The sequence below is a fragment of the Hemicordylus capensis genome, chromosome 4, assembly GCF_027244095.1.
Source record: "Hemicordylus capensis ecotype Gifberg chromosome 4, rHemCap1.1.pri, whole genome shotgun sequence".
Lineage (NCBI taxonomy): Eukaryota > Metazoa > Chordata > Lepidosauria > Squamata > Cordylidae > Hemicordylus > Hemicordylus capensis.
Genome location: NC_069660.1, coordinates 211,735,675 through 211,763,275, shown reverse-complemented (window position 1 = coordinate 211,763,275; position 27,601 = coordinate 211,735,675). Strand labels below are relative to the sequence as shown.

General features: G+C 45.8%; 1 protein-coding gene across 3 annotated transcripts; it reads left to right on the top strand.

Annotated features, from left to right (window-relative positions):
• The first annotated feature begins 653 nt into the window (after positions 1-653).
• On the top strand, positions 654-27,601 carry TFAP2A (transcription factor AP-2 alpha). 3 transcript variants are annotated; one of them, XM_053248979.1, is made up of 7 exons: positions 654-1,601; positions 9,309-9,743; positions 13,550-13,601; positions 16,483-16,714; positions 18,999-19,117; positions 23,018-23,159; positions 25,471-25,710. In XM_053248979.1, exons 1-7 carry the CDS (start codon positions 1,380-1,382, stop codon positions 25,568-25,570), a joined length of 1,302 nt encoding a protein of 433 aa, XP_053104954.1. In that variant the 5' UTR covers positions 654-1,379; the 3' UTR covers positions 25,571-25,710. The 3 variants fall into 3 exon arrangements, with proteins under 3 accessions (XP_053104954.1, XP_053104952.1, XP_053104955.1); XM_053248977.1 differs by having other exon boundaries at positions 656-1,601; positions 25,467-27,601; XM_053248980.1 differs by lacking the exon at positions 654-1,601 and adding an exon at positions 7,859-8,023 and having other exon boundaries at positions 25,467-27,601.

The following is a 27,601-nucleotide window of genomic DNA, read 5'->3' as shown; positions in this document are numbered from 1 at the left end:
TGGTCTGTGGATCGCAATCAGCTTTCACTTTGGTAGGTGCTATAAAAGGCAAGCCTGTTTGGGCATTTCAGTGTCTTTAGGGAGGCCAGGAAGGGTCTTATTGGAGGGGGGGGGGATATTGTTCGGTTTGTAGGCGCACCACTAGACCTTTCCTAAGCGGCGCGCGCGTCTCTAGTGCACGTTTGTGTGTGCTTTCACGTGTGCTGGCCTGTATTCTCAAAAGGAACGCTTCTTGAGAAAAGTGGTGGCCGCTTTCCATTCCGAGCGAGGCGAATGTATTGTGGAAGATTACCAGCCGCCCCGGCATTTCAGTGCGTGCCCGAAGCCCCGCACCAGGAGGCGGCTTGCAAAATCTCCCCTTGCCGTCTGTCTCTCAATCTTGGAGGCTTCCAATCGCGGCCCAGCCAAGACTTTGCAAACTAAGTGGTCTTGCATGCCGGCCAGTCGCTCAGCGGCCAGGCAGGCCTCTCCAGTGCAGCCCTTTCTTCACCCCCTACCCCGACGATAATGGAGCCAGGGCCGTCTGGAGCCAAAGCTGGGGCCGGGGGCGGGGGGGGAGGGCGGAATCCCGCATGCCGGTCAGAGCTTGCCTGGGAGCCAAGCGGTGCAGTCGCCGCGGGAAGGCAGGCCGAGCGCGCGCGCATTGGTTTGCAACTGACTCGCTTGTCATCGGGGTGATGGGCACCGAGACCAACCTGGCGCTCTCGGGGATGACGCCTGTTGGAGCGGGAGGGGGGATCTCCTCCTCTTCCAGAGCCCTCCCCTTTCTCGCCAGCTCCTCGCAGCTCCATTTGAACCTCAAAGGGCATCCGACCGACTGCTGTGTATTCCCAGCAACTTTGAAAGACAAAAGAGGGCTGCAGAAGAGTAGAAGAAGGGAAGGTGGGGAGGGAGGCCAGGAGAGACGGCCCTTTCCAGAATCTTGAAAGGGGCTCAGGACGACGAGTCTCGCCATCTCTTCACCAGCTAGAATTTGACTCGGTCTTGACTCCCTAAATTTCAAAGTACCAGTCCATAAGCAACTTAAGTCGGAGCCAGCCAGAGGCCCTCCCCCTCAAAAGGTCTGAATCCAGCTCCCTCCGGTTTAACTGTCTTGTGGCTGGTTCTGATGAAGCATCGGGCACAGATCCAGGGAAGCTCAATAAGTGCCCAAATGGGCGGACTGCGACTCATTTCGCAAGGTGCCTCTGCCTCCTTGGACCTGTAGATCTCGCTGTGGTTCAACAAAAGGAGAAGCGCTCAGCTGGAGGCTGGTTCCGTCCTGAAGCGAAGCCTGCCTCAACTGCCGTTCCAGGTAGACGGTTCAGACACGCGCCCGATCCCACTACAGTCTCCCCATTATAGCTTCAGCATCAACAAAATGCGGCGGCGAGTCCCCGATGAAAGGGCAAGCGCATAGACCTGCCTGCCAGACTGCTCGGAGTCTTTATCTACAGGGCGGAGAGAAAGCGAACAGGTTGCTGCTTGTCTGTTTCTTTCGAAAAGATGCTTTAAAGCGGAAGGCAATGCGGGTCAGTGGCGTCCCACCTGGGCGATCAGAAATGAAAAGACAAAACAGACCCCCACAAACACGGTTTTGGAGAGAGCATCGTGTCTCAACGGTAGGAGGCAAATCAAAAACAGGGCATGCATGGGGTGTGCTCAGGGATACCTGCAGACGAAGGCACCCAGCGCTTCCCATCCTGAGACTCTAGGGCTGTAGTCCCCACTACATTTATGTGGAAGTAAATGCTGTGCAAATAGGTAGATGTCCCGGAGGGCAGATATACCGGGACTCAAGCCATCTTGGATGCTTAATTCCAAATGTTGTGGGTACACACTACACTGAGAGAAAAGCACTCTGCACATTGTCAGAAACACCTTTCCGTTTCTTGTTACTTCAGAAAATCCAAGATTCGGAAATCTGCTTATTGAAAGCAGATTTTGGGCTTGGGTCAAACAACCTCCACTCACACCATGGGGAATTCTTGATGGTAATAATAACGGAAACTGCAATTTGGTTCGAACCAATTACAGAAGTTGAAATTTCATTGACTTCAATGGCACTATCCCCCCTGCACCAGATACACTTCATACATTTATTTAGAATAAATCTTGTTGACTTGAATGGAATAGACTTCCGTGCTATTGCGATCTGCTTAGGAACGCAACCTAAATGGCCTAAATAAACATTTCCTCAAAGAGCCTCACTCAAAACGCCTTCCTTGGGGTTACAGGTCCGGCTGATTCAGCGTACTTACTTGGAAGTAATGGTGCTTAAGATCGCAGCCCTGGACACAGGGGCTAGCTATAATTGAGCATGTGTTCAAAGAACCCGATCCCCCAGCTCCCGGGGGCCACCCAGCTCCTGAGGGCCACCCAGCTCCACCCCTCCCCATTTTCTTCCTTATCTCCCTCACTTCAGGGGGCGGTGGGGAGAAACACGTCCCCCGCCTCTTCCCTAGCTACGTCCCTGCCTGGACAAATCTGGAACAGACTCAATTCTCTCTAATTAGTGGCACAAGTATATTATTCTGCTAAAATACAACAACAAATCACTCAAACAGACTACAACTTCCAATAGTCCACGTGGTGGGGGGAAGTTTAGTTAATATAATAACTTCAGGAAGAGGGATTTCCCCCGCCCCAAGGGACCAGTGCTCCAAAGCTTAGGGGGAAATAGGCCTCAGAAGAGTTTTGCAAACTAATAATAATAACAGTTAAACACCCATAAAGACAAGAAAAGCTTGTTTGCAAACTTGCAAGCCCTGCAGCTCTCAAATGCCAGGCATTTAAGCCTCCAGCCTTATGCACAGTTACTTGGAAACGGGTCCCAGTGACCTAGTGGGACTTCTAAGCAAACCCGCAGGGGACTGGGCTACCTGGCTGCAATCCTTGTCTCTGGGACCTTAGTGGGAAGTGAGCCTCGATGAAACCAATCCATTTCCTTTCCTGCAAACGTGGACAGGATCGGACTGCAAGTTTCAGTTCATTCAAACCTATTGGGGATTCCGATTTAATGCCACAGGAATTGCGCCGCTCCTGCATGGGTCCTGCTTTTCATTAGAAATCTCATTTCCAAAGAAAGAGAAAATATGGTGGTGGGAAGAGGAGATAACCGGAAGTATGGCCCTTTCTCCACTCCCCGATCTGACGACTTGAGGAGGGATGCCAAGACTACTTTATTGCTTTTACTCAGCAACCAGGGAGGGGGGGAATGTATGGGAGGAGGGAAGTTGGATCGACACAGAGGATCGCGTGGATTAAAAAACAAACAAACACCACACCCGTAATAAAAACCCTTCTCCTTTCGCTTCTCCCTCCCCACAAGAGTCCCGGGGCTTCCACGGACCTTTCCCCTTAACATTTATTTAGTAAAGTCGCAGGCGGCCCCCTTAGCTACCTGCGTCCATTCGCTTGCAGGTTGTTGCGCGGCTGAGCAACTGGCCTATTGTTGCTATGCTAATGAGGCGATTAGGCTGTTGTTGGTAAAAGACTAGCTGGGAAAAGGGAAAAGTTTCGACCATTAGAGGGAGATCTCCGAGCGGGCACGGGAGATCTCCTCCTCCTCCTCCTCCTCCTCCTCCTCCTCCTGGTCCTCCTCCTCCTCCTCCTACTCAAGCACTCCAGCGGGCGCGCTCTGCATGCCAGAGGAGAGCGCAAGGCAGGCAGGCAGGCAGGGCAAAGCAGCCTCCTCTCTCTCTCTCTCTCTCCCTCTCTCTCTCTCCCTCTCTCTTTTTTCCCGCGCTCTCGCTGTCTCTTCTCTCTCTCTCGCCACGCCAATCCATGAAAATGCTTTGGAAACTGACGGATAATATCAAGTATGAGGAATGTGAGGTAAGCGCTTTCCCGCGGCGGCGACATAGATACTCGAGAGACGACGACCCCCACCTACCCAACCGTCCCGTCCCACCCTCCCTGCCAAAAAAAAAGCCCAGGCGCCACTCCAGGAGCACCTTGCGGGAGCCGCCGACGCTCTGGGAGACAAACTTCCTGGGCAGTCTACTTGCTACATCTTCCAGAGGGCGCGTGGGTGCTGCGGGGCCAGGCAGAGGAGACACAGTTGGGGAGTGGGGTGTCTTGGAAAAAGCGACCTTGGCCAAAGTAGATGAAAAAGTATTGATTCTTCGTCTGTCTGTCTGTATGTATTTGTTTATTATTAGAACCACACTAGTCTTTTTGCACAAAGTACAGGAATGGGAGGAAAGGAAGAAGTGAATGAGTGAGTGAGTGAGTGAGTGAATGAAATAATCAGGACGAGAAAAGGCAACAAGGCAAAGAACAAACGATTCTAACGGACAGAGTCAACAGAGGGGTCCCCCAGATCCTTTCCTGACGCTTGCAGAACTGGTGCCGTTGATCCACAACTCTGATGAGCAACAGTGAGGGACTTTTCCGGGCTTTTCCACTTCAACCCCCTCGGCCCCCCCCCCCCCGTTGCTCACCTCGTCTTTCTCAGCCAGTGGACTAGGTTTTGATGGCAGGACTGGATGGCTTTAAGCACGCCTTTCAAACAGAGAAGCCGCCTCAAAGGCGTTGCTATTGGGTCACGCTCGGCAATGTTGATTGTGGAGAGGAGGGCAGGCAGAGGCAGAGAGGTGCCCTCTCTGTGAACAGGGCAAGCGGTGATAGGGCTAGCCGTCCTTTCGCTTCGACTCATTGTGGATGTTGTGCATAATCTTTGAGGAATATAATGTAATATATGCGACACTGGAGGCTGGCAAAGAGAGGTGGATACATCGAATAGATTGATAAATAGGAATAGATGATGGAAATGGATGCATGGACCACTACCGTGAAACCTAGGAGACTTCTTAAATAAGCGCATCTCAAAGTTGTGTACTTAGAAAGAGCTTTTACGTTTAAAAGCTATTTTTTCATGCTTAATACTTTTAAAACCATTTCCCTTCCCCTCCCCTCCCTTCGTGGACTGCAGAAACAATGTCTTCCCAACCCCGATCTGGTTCTTGTGGGTCTTTCATTCCCATCCCATACCAATGGGTGGGGGTGTAAGGGGTGTGATATACATTTTCGTCCTCTGTGTTGTGCACAGGATAGAAGCCGGCGAATGCCAGTCTGGGAGGTTAATTAAGAAAACAAATGTGGTTGGGTGTAGAGATTTATGGCTCTGTTGGAGGGGCAGGTCTGTGTACAAATGTCAAAACCAGAGAGTAGATGGCGTGCAGAGCTGAGATCTCCTTTTTAATAACTGAAAAAGATGTGTGGTGTGTTCTCTTCTCCTACCCCCCAACTCCACCCACAATCACCGAAACAGTCGTTTAGAGTTAAAGCTGTTCACTTTTTTCCCTGTGAGAAGCACGTGCGGCTATGGATTAGTTTGCAGATGTCTTTTGTTGTTTTCTCGCTCTTGCGGCTTCACACTGAGGTGATAAACAAACAAATCAAGAGGCGAGCCTTCCAAGGCCGATCGGGGTGGCGTGTGGGGACCATGGTGGGATTTCTTCGGTAGGAGAAGGTATCTCTGCAGTTCTGGTGGTCGCAGAACTCTTGGAGCAGACGAGGGCACCTGACACCGACTAGGCGGTTTGGGAACTGACTAGGGTTGCAACTCTTTGCGCACCCTTACTTAGGAGTAAGACCCATCGAAGCCAGTGGGGTTTACTCCCGAGTAAACACGCATGGAGTCGCAATGCCCGAGAGCGTGGAGAAATTCGTCTTTATTTTTTTGTTTGTTTGTTGTTTTTAAAAGGCTGATGATGGGACAGCTTTTGGAACTTGGACAGAAGTTCTGCTGACTTGCACGGAATTTTCTCCAGTATTTGCTTGCGGTGATTTGCTTAGGATCGCCGCCTGAATCGCCTCAGTTCTTAACATTTCTATTACCTTCAGGACTGAGAATATACAGTGTTCCTTTCCGATCGCAAAGCCTCTTGTCTCTCTCTCTCTCTCTCTCTCCCTCCCTCTTTCTGAAAGTAAAGACGAGGTCTGAAGACGGTGGAGCAACCGGCTTGCAAAGCTGAGGCTTGTTGCAGAGCTGATTAAAAAAACATAACAAACAAAAAAAAAAAAATTGGTGAGGTGTGCTGCTGTGGGAGCTCTGCAGGGACTTGCTCGGTCGGCGGCAGAGCGCCTGTTGTTATGATAAGCCGGCAGGAAAAGTGGAGCATGCCTGTCATCTCACAGGATTCGCTGGCTGCGAGTTGCCCAGCCAGTCGGACGGGTTGGGCCGAGGCTGGGAGCCCCGGCTTGTCAGGGCCAGCAAAGCTCCAGTCGCCTCCCTTTTCTCCTTCCCTCCCCCCACTCTTCGCCACCCCTTTTCCCGATCCTCGGCCCCAAAGGGGGAAGGCTCCGTGGGGCTCCCAGGACGGCGAGAGCGGCTCCGCTGCCCCGATCCCCCGGCGACTGAGCTCGAAGGGGCGACGGGGATCCCACGCACCGAGCAGGGAGGGCCCAGCCCGGGGCTCCGGCCAGGCCCTGCTGCTGCTGCTGCCACCGCCGTCGCTGCCTCCGGGCCCTCGAGTCATGGACGTGACGCAGCAGGAGGCCGCCGGAGCAGAGCAGCTGAAAGGTGGAGGCGCCGACGAGCCCGGGTCCGAGAGCGGCTCGTCCTCCGAGGCCAAGAGGGGAGCCGGAGCCCAGCAGCAGCAGCTGCTCGCCCTGCCTTTCCAGGCGTCCGCCTTCGCCCAGCAACAGCCACAGCCTGAGGTGCGCGCTGCGCTGCGCTGCCTGCCTGCTCCTCCGAGGGAGCATCGCCCCCCACCCCGCCCCGTCTGCTCCTGCCCCCCTTTGCCCGACTCTTCTTCCCCTTCTCCCTCCTCTCCGCAAAGCTTCTTTTTCTCCACCCCACTTCCTCCCTCCCTCATCGCCCTCCCCACTTGCTTCTTCTCCCCCCTTTCTCTCCCCACCTCAGATGTCTCTAGCACCAGGTCTCCTTTCCCCAGCCTTTCACTCCTAGAGACCCCCGCTTTCGCAATGCCGCTTCCCCTTCTCTGCTTCGTCTCTCCTCATCCTCTCTTCTTTCCTCCCTGCTCCCGCCGCCTCTCTTCTCTTCCACACTCACTTTCTCCGGCAGTAGACAGTAGTCCTTTCCCATTCGCTCTCTTCCCCTCCTTCCCCCCTCCCTCCCTCCTCCCCACCCCCTTTCCCTTTTGCCCCTCTCCTTTCTCCCTTCTCCATGCACTCCCTCCCCCCCCCCTCCACTGCCTGCTTGCCTTGCCTGCCGCCTGCCTGGGCTAGCTCCCACCCTCTCGCTCTGCTTGGCTCTCTTTCTCTTTCACTTCTGCATGCCCTGCAACCTTTTAAAATGTTGCCCCTTTCCTGTGATTCGTCAGACGCAGCAGCGGCATGGCTCCCCCCCCCACCTCTCCCTCTCGCTCCCTTTTTGTGTCTCTCCCTCTCCCCCCCATCTCTGATTAGATACACTGATTCTTCATTCAATGGACGTCATTTAGAACAGACTCTGCCTTGAGTTGCTTCCTCGCTTCACGCTCGATTTCCAGCCATTCTTCCCTTATTAAGTATTCGTGTCATATTAATAGTCATGAATATCTGCTATTAGGACTCTCAAGGAAAGCAAGCTGCAGATCTCTCTCTCTCTCTCTCTCTCTCTCTCTCTCTCTCTCTCTCTGTTATTAGGAGCTCACGTGAAGCAAAGAACGAGGCAGAGAGAGAAAGAGAGAGGAGGGGGCGACAAAAAAAATCGGATTAAGGAACACACACACGCAACTTTGAATCGTAATATCACGACAGGATCCGCCGGCTCTTGCCTTTGCAGCTGCAGCACGTCGGGCATTTGGTCAAGTTCTGATGGATTATAGGCGCGCTTCCCCAGGGCTCGCGGACAAACCTGGGCGTTGGGGACTTGGTGTAGCCACAGTCTAGACCTGGGCTTCTCCTATTGTGTGTGTGAGAGGGAGGGAGGGAGGGAGGGGGAGAGAGCGAGCGCGTGTGTGCAAGAGCGAGAGAGGGAGAGAGACCGAGCGAGAGACCTAAAGAGCGGGCATACTTTTCTCTGCCTTTTCCCTGCTTTGACTTGGTACCCCCGGAAACCGCGCAGATGTTAGTTCACAGTTTCTCAGCGATGGTGAGTGGCTTTAGATTTCTCTATCCGGGGTTGATGATGGTGGGGTCGTTGGTATTTCTTTTCTCACACCCTGCGAGGATCTCTCTGTGGTTCCCCGCGCTTTGATTCTCTCTCTCCCCACCCCACACACCTTAAACGATCACTTCTTTATTATTGCTTTGGCTGCTTAAACTGAACTACAAAAGGCTGTCTTTGCTTCCATCCGTTTCCATTGTGATTTTTTCCCCTTTTATTTCTTTCCCTTTCCCCTCTCCTTTCAGTGTTTCCAGTTGGATATCCCATCTTTCCGTAAGGCTCGTGTGAGATTGAAGTCGAAAGCATTTAACGATATCTTTCTAATAACTCCCAGCCCGCATTCCCACCCCCACCTTCCATTTGTGTGGCTGTTAATTTCCTTTAGATGTACCTGTGGGCTATAATTTCATAACCTTTCAAGTCCCAATTGTGCACCGGCAAAATAATTTACATTTCCGCTCCTCTTCTCCTTTTTTATCTTTATTTCCGTTTTCCCACTTATACCTCTTAGATGTTTGTCTTTGCATTATTAATACAGAATAATCTCTCTGTGTGTATATACATATACAAATGTGCTTATATTATACCACAGATTCTACAAATAAAGCAGAACACTGTTATGGCCCCTTCGTCCAAACATTTTTTTTTCTTGTCAAATTTGTAAATAGCTGTTTTACTCAAAATCACATTTTGATCTTAGTTCCGGACATGCTGTTAAAAAAAGGGCAAGTCTTTTTGATGGCATTTTCCTGGAGAAATTAAGGGCGATAACAACGTTATCATTTTTAATTTTTTCGATGGGCAGGGAAATCTGTTTATTTGTTTTCGTTTTAAAAGTCCAAAGCCGAGATACATATTATTATTATTACTATTATTATTATTGCAAATTTTGCCTGTTGGATTCTCTAAAAAGAATGGCTGAGTTCAATTTTCGAACTACAAAAAAATCCGGGGTATGGGGTGGGAATATGTTTTTCAGAATATGCCTATCAAAGTAGGATTTTCCCATTGTATATTAAACACCTTTATTCTTTTAATAATAACAAAGATAATTATTCAGCTGTTCCATTTTAAAAATGTCAATCCTCAAAAATAAAAAATAAATCTAGAGAGTTGGATTTCCCCCCTCTCGCCTTTGAACCCAATGAATTGCAAATCGTGGTTACATCGTTTGGGGGGGGGGGTGTAGAAATTAACAGTTGGCCTGTAAGACAGCTTGGTTTTGATCTTCCTCTCCCTCTTTCTCCCCCCTCCCTTTCTGATTCATCAGGATCGTCACGATGGCACCAGCAATGGGACAGCCCGGTTACCCCAGTTGGGGACTGTGGGTCAGTCTCCTTACACCAGCGCCCCTCCGCTTTCCCACACCCCGAACGCCGACTTCCAGCCTCCCTATTTCCCCCCTCCATACCAGCCCATCTACCCTCAGTCCCAAGACCCTTACTCCCACGTTAACGACCCCTATAGTTTGAACCCTCTTCACGCCCAGCCCCAACCCCAACACCCAGGCTGGCCGGGACAGAGACAAAACCAGGAAACGGGGCTTTTACACACGCATCGGGGACTTCCCCACCAGCTCTCCGGCTTGGATCCACGAAGGGATTACCGGCGGCATGAAGATCTATTGCATGGACCTCACGGCTTGAGCTCAGGACTAGGAGACATCCCCATCCATTCCATACCTCACTCTATAGAAGACGTATCGGTAAGGAGAACCTCGCGTACATTCAGGGGCTGCCTCCCGGATTTGGTCTTTTTTTTTTTTTTTTTTTAATGCACTTATACCATTTTTCTTGGGGCTGGTGGACGGGATTACAAGGTGCATTTCGAGCCAAATGACCTCCGGCCTGCAATGAAGACAACTAGGTGATTGTCTAGAACCGTATGAAAGGGGGGGGGGGAGTTAAACCCTCGTTCATCATCGCGCCCCACTATCGTCTCCCCAGCAAATACTAGAAACATAACAGTTCTTAGCATCTATTCCCAGAGTTGCGTTAAGAAGGTGGTGGTGGTGGTGGGTCGCTGAACAGACAAACGAATCGAGGAATAAATCAAACCAATGTCCTAGTTAAGGCTATCTTTTTCATGGCCAGTGACGATGAGTGGTCGCCACGGGGAGGGCTGTGTGATAATATGGTCCGAGGGCCTTTGCCTTTAGTCTTGGGAAAGGAAGCAAGAGCCCTTCAGATGCCCAAGGCTCCTGCAATACCTTTCTCAGTCTGAAGGCGGGGAAGAAAGGGAGTCATCCCAATGTATTGCAAATGAAAAACCTGCCAGCCCAAAACAAGAACAAGAGGATTGGAGACTTGACAGAAAGGGCTGTCGAAAGTAGCAAGAGAAGCTAGCCAGAGTCTCCCTTCTGACGAAAGGACAATACATTGAAACAAACATCCAAAAGTGTTTTTGTTGTTGTTCTATTATCTGCTCAGTAACTAATAGGTTATCCTATTTTAGTCAAGAACCGGAAGCACCCCAAATATTTATTGTCCACTGTCTGGAGTTGAATTCTGTTATCCGCCAATGCAGCAATCCGTTCTCAAAAGATTTCTTAATAAGTGTGGCATTAGCACCTTGCCTCCATGCAGCCCAGCTCGGCCATTGTCCATGGGGAAGCACCTTATATGCTTGTATTCAAAGGACAATTCGCTATCAAAGGTCTCTCCCTCCTGGCTTTCCTACTGGAAATAGAATGTGATCAGGCCAGTAATTTCATGCACGTTTCCAAAGGCTTGTTATACCACGCAGAAAGCATTGGGGGCGGGGGGGGCGGGGAGGGGGGGCTTGTGGTATCTGGATGTGATTTTTGTTGCTGCTGCTGCTGCTAAAATGCCACCCCAAATTACAGGATCAAATATTATACCAATATATCCGTTGACAGTTTAATGATTTACAGTTTCATGTTGCAAGGATAATGTTCCACGGGTTCACCTATTTGGGGGTCATTTTGAAACCTTTTATTTCTTCCCCTTTCAGTAAATCATAGTTCGAAGAGGGAAAATAGCGCGCTGCTCTAACTCTGTCCACCCCCGAATATTGCTAGTTGTGTGTTTAGTTGTTTTGCAATAGGTGCGGTGCGTTTCTAAAAAAGACTTGTGTGTGTGATTTTAGGAAGCCGTTTAGATGGGCTTAAAGTAAAACAATCCTTCATTTAATCTGAAAGAAAACAATAACATGCAGGCAATATATGGGCTGCGATTCTAAACAGACTTATTCGGAAACGCTCAGTTGAAATCAAGGAGATCTACTTTCAAGCGAAAGTAGTCCCGTTGAAACCAAAGGGACTTCCAACCACATGTGTTGAGGTATCAGGATATAAACTAATTTGATGCTAGCGGGGGGTTGTGTTACTGTGAGAAATATGATCCAAAAAATAGTCCTCTTTCTTACAATTTCGTTTCGTAAAAGTGAGTTGAAAAACGCACATTCCTATAGATTTGTTTTAAACATATTCCTGCTTTTATTTCCTTCTCGGGAAGTAAAGACTTTATCACTAGTACATTTTCAGAAAATCAGATGCCATCTGGTTTAAATCCGTAAACTGACATAGCCCTTCTCCCTCCCCTTGCCCCCCCATTCCCCTCCCCTCTCCTCTTAAGCTTAAATGGAGGCTCAGCCGGATCCACAACCCAGTTAAGCCGAAGCGCTTTGCGTTAAGGCGGTGTTGTGCCACCCACTTCCGTGGAGTAAACGGGCCTAAAACAATTTCTTTGGGCAAGTGGATTGTGGACCGGACTGGGGAAGAGTGGCTTTTAAGAGTGGCTCTTCATGGGTGGGGTGTGGGTGGGGTATTGAAGTTCTTTTAACGGAATTTGGGTCAGGGAAAGGGGTCATTTTCAATGTTCTCTTCTTTGCCGCAGTTAACCTTTCCTAGAAACGGTTCTTTAGTATTGAAGACATGCTAAGGCGAGGGCGAGAATTATTTAATCATAAAGATCGCGGCGGGATTTTAAAACCTAAACAGTCGGTGCTTTGCATGGACTCTATATAGGTAGAGAAATCAGACAAATAAAAATGTTACGCCCCACTACGTTTACTTTATGGGTTTAGGGCCGCCTGCTTGAAGGGATCATATTTCCCCATATAGTTAAAAAAAATCCAAAGAAAACTGCAGCAGTAGTCATTTCTGAACATTTCTCAATTTAATTATGCTCAAATCCAGAAGCACTTTAGGCAAGTTACAAATGAGAGCATTGAGTACAATAAAACCTGTAATAAAGCAACTTCGTACCATCCACCCGGAATCATTGAGATCAGGCACAATTAACAGGAGCATAAATCCAAGGCAGAATGGAAAATGTTAGACTCGGTATTATTGTTGGACAGAGACTACAGAAGGAAGAGAAAGCGGCTTGGGGTTGGTTGTGCGTACGTGCGTGCGTGTATGTGTGTGTATTTTAAATGGCAGTGTCTGCGTTTTGTTACACGATTGTGAAATATTCTATCTCAGCAGCGCTGGTGCTAATTTGTAAACACAGACAGACACATTAGATTGACTGTCAGGTTGGGAATTAGAAAACATGATTTTCATTTTACTTTCTAATCACGTTTTGAACCCCAGCGCGCGCGCGCGGACACACACACACACACACACACACACACACACACATCTGTAAGAGAATTGAAACAGCAGCAATAGCAGCAACAAAACCTACTAGGAGACAATGGGGAAGAAGTAGGGCTTTATGTTCTTGGACTGATCTTCAGCTTATATACAGTGATTCCGTATCCCCGCCCTCTGTTTCCTCCATGAAAGCCTGCCCTGGGATTGGGTTTTACTCCCCGCGGTCTCTTTCCAAAATGATCATTCCTACTTCCACTCCTGTTCCTCTTTCTGGCTTCTATTGTGTTTCTGACTGTCCTCTGTGCCCACAGGCGGCACAAGACTCTCATTGTGAAATCTGGCGATTATCTGAATAACCCATTTAAAATGGCAGCAGCACTAACAACAACAACAAAAACCCCATTGAGAAGGAGAGACTGAAACGCTCAGGCTGCGATCCTATGCACACTTAGTCGGTAATAAATCCCACGGAAATTAGAGGGGCTTTTCCCGAGTAAAGGTGCACAGGATTGTGCTGCAAAGTGGCAAATCCATGTACAGTTACTTAGGAGTAAGCCCCATGGGACACAGTTGGACCTACTTGTGAGTAAATGTGTTTAGGATTCAGGTACGGGGCTGCAACCCTAAGCATCTTTATTTAGAAGCAAATTTTCTTGAAATCGATGGAACTTGTTTATTAGTAGAGGATCGTCTTATTAAACTGAAATATTTTACAGACTTTAAAAATAAATAAATAAATAATAACGAGATTAAACTGAGTATAATATTGCCTTAAAAAACAAGAACCCTAACATGTTCACACATCGAAATGAGATATTTCCCTATACAAATCTGTTTAAAAATCTCTCTAACGGAGAAAAATAACTCAGAAGAGAGAGGAGGGAGCTTCTTTACGTGTTTCTTTTGGTTTGTTTAAATATTCACATCCCTGTATATTCCTTTTGTTGCAGCACGTAGAGGACCCGGGTATTAACATCCCAGATCAAACTGTAATTAAAAAAGGTAAGCCATTTCCTTTAGCATTCCAAGCATGTCCTCACAAGCTAGGTACTGTTGCCGAGAGAACTTACTAAAGCTATTGTTTCCCTCCCGCCCCCACGGCCGCCCCCCCAATGTAATTTACAACAGGCTTGCAAATGGAAAACGAAATTGACAACAATCCCGGTTGAAACCAACCTTTTAGTTAAACCAACCTCTCTGATTCTGTATGTGTGTGTGATTATATTATCTAGCTAAACGGATCCAGGTTTTAGTTCTTCCTAATCGCATTCGTGGTTCAGCACCGACTTCTAATTTCTTTAGTTGCCTGAAATTATTTTTCATTATAAAAGAAAACGTCAATCCCCTCCAGCCCGCCTCCCCACCCCCCCGGCCACTTCAGGTTTATGAGATTGTTCTGGATTGTTTACATCCGAGGGCTTTGTTGTAACAAGCGAGCAAGGATGGCGGAAGGGTGCATACTGGCTTGGTGCGTCTCCGTGGCGGTGGTGGTCGCTTGTTTTTTGAACAGCAGAGTCTGGCTTTCTTCTACTGGTTCTTAATGGTGTGCTGTAGTAGTTGTGTGTCTAGAAGATGAAGTGTTCTCATTCCCATCTCCCTTCAAACTACTGTGCAAGGATTATGGAAAAATAGCGCGCGGCTTGGGGTGGTTGGTTTTTTTTTTTTTTTTTTTTGGTTGTTTTTTTAAGGTGGTTCTCGATGCTGGCAAAGGAGCAAAACGATTGGCTCCCGATTTGAGTTCTGTTCGGAAAACTGTTGTTGGAGTGAAAATCATTGGACTGAATGCTTGGCTATTATTCGGTGGGAAAGGGCGCGTGTTTGCATTCGCTCCAGGAGAGCGTTTGGGTATTTTAGGCACCACCGGGGTCTGATGCTCTAAAAGCTGTTCTCCTTTCGAAATCTCAGCGCTGCACAGAGAAGCTAAAGTTTCATCCCCCCCCCCCAATCTGGGGAGCCTTTGTCACGTCAAATTAGATGTGCAAGGAATAAATCTTAAAGAGATGCTCTTTCCAAGTCGACATGATAATTGGCTCTTTTATTAGTAATCTCAAGAGTTCGTTTAACTCCTATTGTCTCTATTAGCCTCCCCAGAGCTATTAATGTCACAAGTGATCTATCCAAAACCTAGATATCCCCCCTCCTTGCTCCACCCTTTAACATTTGGATTAGGCCCACTAAAGTGAGAATGTGAAAGCGGGGTGGGTTTGGAAACAGGGGGAATAAGCATAAACTGAAGATGACAAAAGAGTAAATATTTATAGTGTAACCGGGCTGGAACGTGAACACAACGTCCATCGCATGCAAACAAGGCTATCCTCCCGCCCCGCCCCCACTTCTGTTTAGCTAAGATGGAAAATCCAGAGGGGTTTGGAGACTTTTGAGCTGGTTCTGGATGTTTTCTAACAATGCCCTAGATCTTTTTTGTCTCTCTTTTCAGAGAAGGGTAAAAGATATGAGGAATGTCAGAGAGAAAAAACAAAACAGTTATTCATTTTGGGAAGCAGATATGCCCAGGACTAGGGAGAAGCTTTTCAGTTTCTGTTTTCTGGTGTTGTTTTGGGTGCTTTTGCATGTGTGTTTTGCCAGTATTGTCACTTTCTTTTGATGATCGAAACTGCCTCCATGGTTTTCCAGTTTAAAGAAGTGGCGGTGTCTGTAAACGCTAACCTCACTTATTCTGAAACAGTTCATTTGAAGAGGTTGGGGTTATTCTGGAACAAGTGGTCAAGTGATGTATGGACTGTACCATTAAACCCCCCAGAACAGGCTAAGGCGTATGCTTTGGGAGTTTATCTCCCAAAGATCTATCTATCTATCTATCTGTCTGTCTGTCTGTCATAAAGAGTGTGTGTGTTTACATATACTTCTCAGCATGCTCAGTGTTCCCTCAATACAGCAATTTGGCTTTAAGTCACAACAAATCAATAGAACATTCCCCATTCTATACATTTAAGATGGAAGTAGCTGAGAACTCCACCTCTTTCCCCGCCCCTTTGGAATATGCTCCGTTTGACACAACTCCCGTTTTAGATGGGCCCTTCAATGGAAGGGGGGCAGGAATCACTTTAAACCAGACACTAGTCTTGTTTGTGTCTCTGCCCAATGCCAGCTTCTCTTGAAAAGCTTGATTTAGCTCTAGAAATAGCCAGTGTACATCTAGGAGGATCAAACTTTTAAGCAAGAGATGGGAACCCCCTTGAGCTTTTGCTTGCCTCCCTTCTTTCCCCTGCAAAAAGCCCAACATAAACTTGGTGTGTTCTGGAAAGATCATCATTGTATGAGTCAGGTGGTGTAGCTGTTTGTTTGTCTGTTTATTCGGTGGCATTTAAGGGCAAGTCTGTTCTGTTTTTCTTCTTTTCCCTCTGAGTTGGTGCTGCACTGAGCAGGACATGTGTCTGTGTCAATGTGTGGGGTGGGGGGGGGGGAAGAGCCTTCCTTAGTCCTTGGCCTTCAAAGAAAGAGGACGGGACTTTGGGGCTGGGAGACAGAAAGCAGCCGCCAGCCAGTCCGGGGGTTAGCCGGTGCCCCTTGCCAGAGTGCCCGCGGCGCTCTGATTCTCGCCCGAGTTCTCCAATAAGAGCCCGGCCTTCCTTGCCTTCGCTGTTGCCTTCCATCTGCCAGCCACCTTCCCCGGCTTGTCGCCTTCCCCTCCCCCCGCTCTTGTTATTCCCCAATCCCCTCCCCCACGTTTCCCAAGCCAGCCCCTCCCCTCCTGGCCCTCCCCCCTTCCAGCCGTTCCCCTCCCCCTCAATTCATCTCTCCCATCCATCCATCCCCTTAGGCTGCTGGCAGCTGCTAATCCTCTCAGCATTTGTGCACTAACGCGGCTCTCCCTTCCCTCGGCCTCCCTTCTCTCCCCACCCTTCCCTCCCCGACTCTGCAGGCCCCGTGTCCCTCTCCAAGTCTAACGCCAACGCCGTCTCCTCCATCTCCATCAACAAGGACACGCTCTTCGGCGGCGTGGTGAACCCCAACGAGGTCTTCTGCTCGGTGCCCGGCCGCCTGTCCCTTCTGAGCTCCACCTCCAAGTACAAGGTCACAGTGGCAGAAGTGCAGAGGCGCCTTTCCCCGCCCGAGTGCCTCAACGCGTCTCTGCTGGGCGGAGTGCTTCGGAGGTGAGGGGCGGGGCTTGGCGGGAAGAAAGGAGGGGGCGGGGGCAATTGATTGTTCGTGGAAACGCCCCAAACGCCTTTTGGGAGGGAAGGGAGCCTATTGGAAGGGAGGGCTGTTGACTGCGTAACATCCGGCCAATCACGTGGCCCAAAAGGCGCCACTTTCCTACAGTTCTGCTTGGCTAGCCTTGCAGTGTAACTTCTAATGCAGGAGACACCAGAGTTCAGTTTGCATCCCTATATGGACTGGCAGTGTCTCCTTCTAGTTATAAGCAAGGGTAGTTATGAAGGAATCGTTAGTTCTGCTTCTGCTATGGCCCCAAACACGTTCTTTATGTTTAGAACATAAAAGGTCCCACGTTGAGGCCTAACATTAAAACTGAGTTCTGGGGCTCTGGTGGGTCTAAGTCCTGCTCCACAGTTATTTCAGACCCATGGAAATATTTCAGCACTTTGCCTATTGTGCCTTCATGGCCTATCTTTCATGCTTAGCATTTCTGGGAATGAAGCTTGCTACTACCGGGCTATTCAAACATTAGCTGTATACATGTAAAATCTGTGTGCAGTGAACTCAGACTGTTGGTTTGTATACAATGTACAGTTATTCACATAAGTTCAACACAGATATGGCAATACACACAACCTGTACCCTAAATTTGAGAGTCACCAGATTCACTCTTAAATGAACGGATGTGCAGTCATCCACAAAAAAAATGTGCGTTTAACACCTGTACAAATACAATATGTGTGAATAGATATCTTTCACAATATGGATTTGTAATAGTTTTGGGGTTTTTTTTGGAGGAAAATATCTGATCAAATTGTTTAGTCATGTATGAAGTAATTTTAGTTTCACCATAGTGCAACCTCAATCCCAGAGTCCCTTCTTCTAATACTTATTCAGGGATAATATTTGTAGAAATTTATCCCTTTTGTGAGGGGGCTTACATGGGAATATGAAGGGCAATAACTTACATCAGTACACTTCAGCTTCATGAAACATTTTGAGACAAAGAATGAAGCACAACATACACATAAATAGTAATATGTGGAGCATCTTAAATGCACTGGCCTTTGTGCCATTGTACCTGGAAGTCCTGAGTTCAAATTCCACGAATGCAGTGAGTGCTGTTAAGCAAATCACTCCAACTCAGCCCTAAGTTTGCAACTGGCGGGAGGTGGCGGGGTGGGGGCAACCATGACTTACTTTAGTGGGGTGTTATTAATGAGACAAAAATGCATGGCACTTTGCAAATTACAGATACAAATGTCCTTACTGAAAATGCAGATACTATTATTGTTATTAGTCATTAGCATTAATGATTTTTGTATGACTATTAACTGTACCTGCCCCACCACATAGCACAAAATCACAGCTCTCTGAAGACTGGACTGCCACAGTGCTCAGAGCAGCCTGTGTGTTTTGCCACAGGAAACTTGTGCATCCAGTTACTAGCAGCAAGGAACACGTTCCCCTCAGTGTAGCAGAACACGCCACAGGAAAGCTCACACACACACCAGTTGAGGGCACTGCCAGCATTACTTTACTGAGGAGAGCCACCAGATATGCTGAGCTAATAGGCCATGCTGCAACAAGGGAATTTTCTAGGTTATATCCAGCATGCTGCAGAGCAGAGTTCCTCCTTTAGAGTTTTCTTTTCTTTTCTTTTTGGAGTGGAAGAAAATAGGAAACAGGAAATGACCTTTCTACCACCAATATATTTTTGTTTTGTGACAATAAGATAATTTTAAAAGGGGAGAGAAAATTTGTGTAAGTAAAGAGAGAGGGGGGGGGCACATCTTTCAATTTTTATATTTACAGCCTTCCATAATGAAGGCTCTTGATGATTGTGAATTAGGCTTGTTAATAATGCAAGGGAATCTGGCTAAACCAAGTCCCCATTGGACCACTTACTCATGTGTAAAAAGCACTAATAGCAGTTATAGCTTTGGTCACAAGATGCTATGACATGTGACAGCCTCTCCTTGTAGAGTTACTTGGTATCTTTCTATGGTTTGCCTTAGAAATAGTACAAGAGTGAGTAACTTTGGTTGCCTTAGCTCCATAGTTATTTCAGACTCAAGGAAATATTTTAGCAACCTCACTTTCTTATGCCTTTGTGGCTTATCCATGCTTACCATTTCCTGGAGTGAAACTTTTCTTATTTCTTTAAATAACCTTCATAATCAGGATTTGTAATAGTTTTTGAAGAAGAATATTTGCAAGTATCTGATGTATATTAATCATAAGTTAAGTAGTGTTATTACTTTTAAATATCTGAAACAGGGCAAAATCAAAAAATGGAGGGAGATCTTTGAGAGAAAAACTGGACAAAATAGGATTAAATTTGCCAGCTGGGAGACGCAAAGCTGCTAATGTTACCCTGCTGACATCACTAGTGGAGGGTAAGTGATGGTTTTGGTTTTGGCAGTGGGATTATTTGGAAAATGTGTGTATGTATTTTGACAATTGAACAGAACAAGAACCTTTGGGAGGCCTGCACTGAAATGTTTATGGGTATTGTTTAATTTAAATCATTATGTATGAAGAAATTGCTCATTTTGACTTTTTTAATTGTTGTTTTTCAAAAGGTGAATTGAAACTGTCAGCCCAGTCTAAAACCCATTTATGTCAACATACTTGGAAGTGGGCTGTATTGAAATATGTTTGGACTTAAATCTCTGTAATGCATTTAGGATCTCATTGAAATAAATGAAACTAAGTTGGCTTCAGTTCTCCAACTTCACTTTAACTGGGTTGTTGGCTGAATGTTCACTTCTACTGAAAAGTAGGGCTGAAAACATTAATCGAGAAAGCGTAATTAATGGATTAATGTATTAATCACTGATTGACATGGTGGATTTTAATTGGATTTTCATCAGAGCAGTCCCTAGTGAAAGGGGTACAGTAGTTATGTGTACAATCACTTTACATCTCTTGATTCAAACAACAAGGTTATGGTAATATCCTAAATACATTTCTTAGCTGTACTATTTGCTTAAGAGAAGCCAATTCTTTTCACGATAAATGTCATAATTTTTATTGGTTAACAAATGGATTAATCAGTTTAAAACAAGTAACTTCACTGTGATTCACAAACCAGTTGATCTGAAGCATTTGGGTCTAAATGGATAGTTAATGAGAAATACAACCCAGTTATACTTAAGTCTTTTTAGTCAATTTATTTCAATAGGACTCAGGCTTCTCACCTAAACATATTCACTGGAAAATATGTTATTAATTACTATTAATGTTTGGGTTAAAAATAAGTAGAGTAAAAAAATGGGAGGTGGCCTAAAACTGCCATCCATCCATCCATCCATCCATTTGCAACTACTGTAAATGTGTCCAGAATCTGGATGTAAATCTGTTTTAATCCATGCATTCAGCTTAACTGTATTGCAGATCCAGCCTTAAAATCAGGCTGAATGAATTCATCAGGGATTAAACTGGAACTCCAAATGTTCTAGTCTAACTTGTTGGTGGATAACCACTTGATAGTGACAATCAAATAGAATTGTATCCATTGCAATATTTTCAGCAAACTTTATCGCAGATTATCCTTGAAGTCCATGTTGTTGGTGTGTTCTGCTGAAATGGACTGACTCAAAGATTCTTAAAATGACTCTCAAGAGTATTAGGCTGTTTGTAAGACCAGGACCATGGCAATGATTCAGAGAGGCAAGGAAGGGCTCTGGGAACAATTCCATATTGGCAGCCCATCTGAATGAATCCTTGTAAAAAGGATGTTTTAATTAATCCAACTTAGAAACTGTAATATATTGCATTAATAATACTGCCAGACCCAGTAGGTGTCATCACAAGTGTATGCATTATAAACAAAGGCAGCACTGGACAGTTACACATTTGACAATTCAGCCTACCTATCAGTGGAGGCATTATTATTATTCAGAACAAAATTACTTATACAGCACAAAGGTTTCTAGCAAGTGTCATGCCTCACCTAGGGAGACCCATTATGACTGAAAAGCAGTATTAAAAGCAGTATTTTTAAAAAATCAATATTAAGGTGGAATTTGAAATGTTCAGAATAGCTTCCACAGTCGATAACCTCCATCTTTGCCAGCTATCACGAGAAGGTTGAGTAATTCTTACATAGTTCCCTTCAGCAAATATTTGAATGAACCCCTGTGAGGTGGAGGAGAAAAGGAATCCAATTTAGAAATGAGACTAGATATTTACTTACTTACTTATTAAACATTTTGCACTGTAACTAAGGCGCAGTGTAACTGGTAGGCTGGGAGATCATCTGTCTGAGCAGAGAAAGTTTTCATGCCCCCCTCCGGTCTTCTTCACCTCATTCTCTGCCAGCCCATCACTAAATAGTTTTAAATGCCAGATACTGCAGCTACCTGAAGTTAAGTCTCTGCTGCTTTAAACCGCATACCAGTAAATCATTTAAGTTATTCTGACATCTGCATTTGAGAAATGCGTGACCATTACTTCCTGAATTAGTTTGGGAATCCTTGACCTAAGTCATGATTTAATAGTGTCTTGAGAGCCTCGAAGCTAGCCCCTGAAGTCCTCTTTTGTTCTCAGTCGCGGCAGAATATGGGGCAGCTTCTTTGATACCGGTTCCTATTTTAAGTGTAAAAAGGGGGAAACAGTGAGCAAACTATGTCAACGTTAAGATGGAAGTGGGGGGGTGGGTTCATTTGACCAAATGCTTTATAATGTGGAAAGAGATGCAATGGTCCGGTTTTAAAGAGGGCGACATTGTCGCAGCTGTTGACACAGAAGGAAGCTGATATGGGTTGATAACGCAACCTTTCTTCTTCAGCGTTTAATTTTTGAGGTCTTTAACCCCGATTTTGGTTACTGTCTGTAAAGTGATTTTTAAGCTCTTTGGGATCCTCGGGTTAGTCCTGGTTTTGCTTGGAATCAGCTAATAGTTTTCTTTGCTTTATGGTCTGTTTTAAAATATTTAAGGGTTCAAAGCAGTGAAACTAAAGCATTTTAAGAATGCCAGCCGCAACTGAGAGAGCATCAAAGAGATTTTCATTGTCGTTAGTAACTAAAATATATTTACATGGGCATGAGGAACTGACGAGTAACAAAGGAATGGGAAGTTCACAGACTGCTGAAGAAACATATTAAATGGATACTAATGTAAATTCCTGTTGGCAAAAAGAATTAGAGAAGAAATTTCTGGTGGTTGTTAACGTTTTTGAGATGTTAAGCACAATGTAGATGGTTTAATAGGATCTATAGTCTATTTGCTGCCTCATACCTTTCTTTATAAAGAACTTCTTTTTAAACTGTCAGTTTAAATATAACCACTTATATTTAGGAAAAAACAATGAAGTAAGGCCTAATGCGCAGATAAACCGATAATGGTGACTAATTCTTTTCTCAAGAGATAATATACAGTTGTTTTGGCTGCGGGTCCCTGTGCGATGAGGCAGTTTCTAAAGTACTGTTATTGTTTATGATCCGCTCCATTTTATGGAAACAAGCTCACTGGACTGAGGCTTTGAAGCTCTAATTGGCGCATGCGTTCTTCCGGACCTAGAGCTAATGGCAGGAAGCCCTGCAGTAAAAACCAACTGGTTCAGGAAATTAAAACCAAAGATTTGAAAATCAACAAAACAGACAGACTCAGCGGAATGACCCTAAAATTCTTATGGTTAATCGTTTGAAGGAGGGAGAGAAGGAGGGAAGGATGGATAATTATATGCGATCAAGTTAAATTTTAAACACTTAACTGTTTAATGCAGTTCATTCAGCGAAACTCTGATCAATAATCAGTTTTAGTCATTAGTATATGCTAAAAAAATAGGAGCATTTAGTTTGTTGTGGTTTTGAATGTACACAGAGATATCAGAATTTATCTCTTTCTGTTTGTAAGAGATGAATTGTAAGAGATGAATTGTAAGAGATGAATTGAATCAGACAGATATGGAGTGGATAAAGTAGATTTCAACATGCTTTAATCGTTCTGGTTGCTTCTGGAGATTCTGAGTGTTGAGTGCTGATGTCCGAGATGTAAACAATGTCCACTGCTTGATTTAAAACAATGTGTTAATCTTAGGGTTCCTCAAAGCACTTCCTCTTAACTAACTCCTTACTTGTGGATTATAAATGTGGAAATTTTAACGTCTTCAGTGACTGCCTGTTAAAATCAGGGGTGCAATTTTGCGCTTACTGATTAAAGAACAAGGTCCCACTGACTGAAACATGTAGCAGGGCTAGCAGCTCAACCATGTTACCAAGTTCTGTTTCTCCGTTTGAGTTCTGTGGATTGATCAGAAATGTATTCCCACCCCACCTACCCCTCATTTCAGGAGAAGCAGTTCACCTAGCCAGAGATTTTGGTTACGTCTGTGAGACAGAATTTCCTGCCAAAGCAGTAGCTGAATTTCTCAACCGACAACATTCCGATCCAAACGAGCAAGTCACAAGAAAAAACATGCTTCTAGCTACAAAGTAAGACATTTACCTTTGTGGAGTATCACTGAGTTGTAAAAAATATTTTTTTTAAAAAAAATATTAATGGTGTGATGTGATTTGCTTTTTCTTAGATTAATCTGCATTTGTTCATGGGTGATAATTCGCCATATATGAACGATTTCCCTTATATGACGTACCCTGAGAGCATGTATGCATTGCAGAGGGGAAGGATATGTTATCAGCGTTACTATCGGGAACGAGTTTATGTAGGTGGATGAGGAGAATTCTTTTCTCCAATGACAGTAAATTGTGGTGGCTGCGAAGTGATGCTTTTCTTGAAGAGTGGCATTTGTAGATGGGTCTCAGTTTATCAATTTGCTGTTTTTACATAGTAAGCGGCTCAATAAGGTGCACTTGTTAGGGAGTAAATCCCATTGAAGTCAGTGGAATTGCTAGAAGGCTTCCGATTAAGAATTGAGCTGCACTAATGCATTCTTATGCTTGATATCAGTGGAATCTACATCCGGAATAAACATGCAGGTTGCATAATGATCTTGGTCCACTCAAATTTGCGTTGTAGGACATGGAAAGACATTTTAAATGTGACAGTCAGCAAGCGGCTGAAATGCCAATGGAGTTTCTTTTAGAAGGGAGGCGTTCTCTGCGAGGCCTGGGGTGGGGCGTGGATAGGGAACCAGACTAGACTTCCAGGAGGGTGTGTGTGTGTGTGAGGTATAGAGAGAAATCTCTCGATTGTTGTGAACTATGTGTTTGCTGGAAATTAAAAGGCTTGTTTAGTAGCCCTTAATTACCGATGGAAATGTCGCCAGAGGGCACCGGCTGAAGATGGTGGCAGTGTATGGCTGCGAGATATTTAACACTGGCCTTCAGAGCCAAAGGCTTCAATAGGCCCCTAGTCTCTCTGCTGTATTCTCCCCTCAAGAGTTTGCTCAGAGATGGTTGGGAATGTAACTTCTGCGCAGGTCCCTCCCAGCCATGCCTTTTCACCTGCCGCAGAGAGCGTTTGCATTGCTTCCCCGTTAATGCCAGGCTAGCCCCCGCCCCTCGCACCCAGCTTCGCGGAAGAGGAAGTCCTAGCACTGGCAGGCCTAGCAGGAAGCTCGAATCCAGCCTCCCCTCTCCTTTGAAAGCTCCAGCTTCCTTCCTTCCTTCCTTCCAGGCATTCATTATCTAATTTTATCGGCAAGGAATTAAAATCCTTATATATTTGTACTATAGGAACACTGAAAAGAAAAATTCCTAGAATAGCCTATGAATTATTTTGCTTTGATATGATCGGACTAGATAAGCAGACCCTAAGCTCACTTATTTGAGTGTGCTATTGGAATCGATGGATTCCTGTGAAAAAATATGCTTATAACGATGCACTAAGAGAACTGTTCACTTGAGATCAGAAAGCTGCTCGAGGAGAGATTGGATATACTTGTGGCTGCTATATAGACCTCATCGATGTTTGTAGTGGATGTGTGTGGGTGGGTGGTGGGGGCGGGAGAGGGATGGAAGAAGGAGGTGATAAAAGAGTAGTGTAGTGAAGGGGAAATCTGGAGGATGCCCGTGTGATTCCTGCAACGTTTCATTGAAGCCTTTGGTTTGTGTGTATGAATGCTAGAGGGGGAGAGTTTGGGGTTAAGAAGAGAGGCCCCCTGTGTGCGGGAGAGAGCTTCTCTCTCTATCTTTCAGTCTGACCAGGAGTGGCTGAGCTTATGAAGCACATAGATAGGGACAGATGTTAGTGAGACTGGGGGCGCTTTAGGGGAGTCAAGGTCATGCATGTCTGTGGCAGTGCTGCATGTTGCTTCCTGCCATTGCTATGGCTGTTTCTAGAAAGGACAGTGACCAAACATTGCACTGAAAGGGGGGCAATAAGGCATAGGGTCTGGGCTTGGGGATTACACTCTGAGAGACACACCAAGAAAGAAGGATGCAGGGGAGGTGGTGTGTGGAAGGCCGCGGGTGAAAAGAAGAACGCGGGTGCAAATGCATTCGTATGCTAGGAAGTAGAAAGGGAAAGCTGGCTTCTGAAGAGGGGTGTGTTTGGGTGCATGCGAGAGAGGATGGAAGGGAGAGAGGTGGGCGATGGAGGCAAAAGAGGAGCCTGTGTTGGTGTGTGCACGAGATCGCGGTGGGAGGAAGCAAGCAGGCATGGGGGGGGTGGTTTCTCGCCCTCCCCCTCTGAGTGGGTGTCGAAGTCTCCACGCTGGCCTCTTTGCTCTGGAGGTGCTACTGACTCCTTGGCTTGGCTGCTTGCTGACAAGGCTGGCTCACCCCCGCCCCCGTTTCTCCCCCCCTCTCCCCCTTCTCTTTGCTCCATTTGTGCTGCAGACAGATCTGCAAGGAGTTCACCGACCTGCTGGCTCAGGACCGGTCTCCTCTGGGGAACTCTCGGCCCACCCCCATCCTGGAGCCGGGCATCCAGAGCTGCCTGACCCACTTCAACCTCATCTCGCACGGCTTCGGGAGCCCTGCTGTGTGCGCCGCAGTCACCGCCCTGCAGAACTATCTCACCGAGGCGCTCAAGGCCATGGACAAAATGTACCTCAGCAACAACCCCAACAGCCACAACGACAACAGCTCCAAAAGCGGCGACAAAGAGGAGAAGCACCGAAAATGAGGACTTGCCTCCTCCTCCACCCCCTGCCGCCCAGCCAGCTCTCCAGCCTGCCCCTCCCTGCTTTTCTCTTTTCCTCCTCATCATCAACTCTCCCCCCCTCCCGGCCTCGTCGCTCTAAGGCTACAGCAAGAGAGGCCCAGAAAGCTTCTGCCCCAGCCTCTTCACACACAGACAGTAGGACTGGAACCCCACTCCCAAGCTCGCCTCCTCCTTTCCGCCACCATTTCCCAGTTCATGCCCAGTTGCTATCCAGTCTGGAGCCTAAGAAAACGAACAAGGCGATGGAGCCAGTCTAGGAGGGGGGGAAATTGTCTGAGTTTGTGTGAACTTTTCATTTTTTAAAAAACAACAACTTCTAAAAATTAAAAAAAGAACTTTTTTTCTAAAAAAAAGAGAGAGAGAGAACTAAAATAAAGATTAATAAATAAGTAAATACGGAGAAAAATAAACGAGCTTCATCGGACTGAATCACCATCTCCCCTTACACAAACTTCCGTTTAAGATTGTAGCCATATTTAAAAAAAAAAGCAAAAGAGGCAAAAAGGATCATGACGACATTTTATCAGTATTGTGAATAAACTTGAACACAAACCACGCAGTTCCATGTCATGTCTTCAGTTGTAGAACCTTTCTCCTGTACAAGGCGACCAATTTGAACTTTCCTATGGTGACACCGATTCACAGTTCTTCTATGAGGGAATCAGTGTTCATGTATGTATATATTTATTTATGTGTAATTTAATGGGAATTGTAAATATGGTGAGTCTGTTTGAAACTTTTTTTTTATTTATCTGGTGATCTCGTTTACCTCTTGTTTAGTGGGTTTATAAATCTTCCCCCTTCTTAGTTCCATCACTGTGGTTCATGGTTCCTGACTTAGAAAACAGAGGGGTGAGGTTTTTTGTTTTTTGTTTTTGGAGGGAGGGGGTGGTATTTTTCTGGGATTTATCACTTCAGCCCTGTTGTAGCATGTTTAAAAAGGCGACAATAAAGCAGCTAAGCAAATAAAATAATCAGGATTAAAAAACCCAACCATATTATTAGTATGACCTTTACTTTCTCATTGAGAAAGAAAAACAATAACCCTGAAATGATGTTTGACCCTCTTCTAGAAAGATTTTTTAAAGTGTTCGTTTCTAACCATTCCTTATGTGTTACAGCTGAAAAAGTAAAGAAACAAAGTTTATGCCCAGAGTTGTCCTACTGAAAACAGGATCAGAGCAATAAATTGATATTGTCTATTCAGATAAAGGCTTAGGGATCTTCCCTCCTCCCCTTTTCATTTTGAGTTGTGTTTTGGTTCAAAGAACTTCCACACATTTGGGACCACCTGGTATCCTCTATTTCCACCAGCCATATTGGAAGCAGTTATAGTTGTATTGTATTGAGTTGTGCTGGCAGTAGTTTCCATGCCTGTCAATGTATCATAGTCCTTTGTTGCCCAGATAAATAAATATTTGATACGCTTTATGTCGATTTTTTTTATTCAGTGGCTGTCTTTACCCAGGCGTATTTTTGTTCTTGGCAGTATTTTTTATTCAGTATGGTTACAGTAATTGAGTTTAACTCTCCCTTGACAATTGCTCCTTGCAATAAGCAGCTGAACCCATTGTTTCCCTCAAGTATAATAAAAACTTACTTTCAAGTTGGAGTTCAGAGCAGGGTATCATTTAGATATTCCACTGAGTCTGTATTCAGACAAATTACACAATAAAACACAATGTACTCTTTTGGATAAAAAATATTGTACTGTTAAAGAAATGGCATACTTTTCTTTAACTGAACGGTAATTTTATTTTTTAAAAAATAAAGTTTTATTTTATTTATTTGATCTTTTAGGTTTTTA

Coding starts and splice junctions, on each gene's coding strand:
- TFAP2A (XM_053248977.1), top strand. CDS start 1,380: ATGAAAGGGCAAGCGCATAGACCTGCCTGCCAGACTGCTCGGAGTCTT. Junction 13,602..16,482: donor TCAAACTGTAATTAAAAAAG/GTAAGCCATTTC, acceptor CCGACTCTGCAG/GCCCCGTGTCCCTCTCCAAG. Junction 19,118..23,017: donor GCTGACATCACTAGTGGAGG/GTAAGTGATGGT, acceptor CCCTCATTTCAG/GAGAAGCAGTTCACCTAGCC.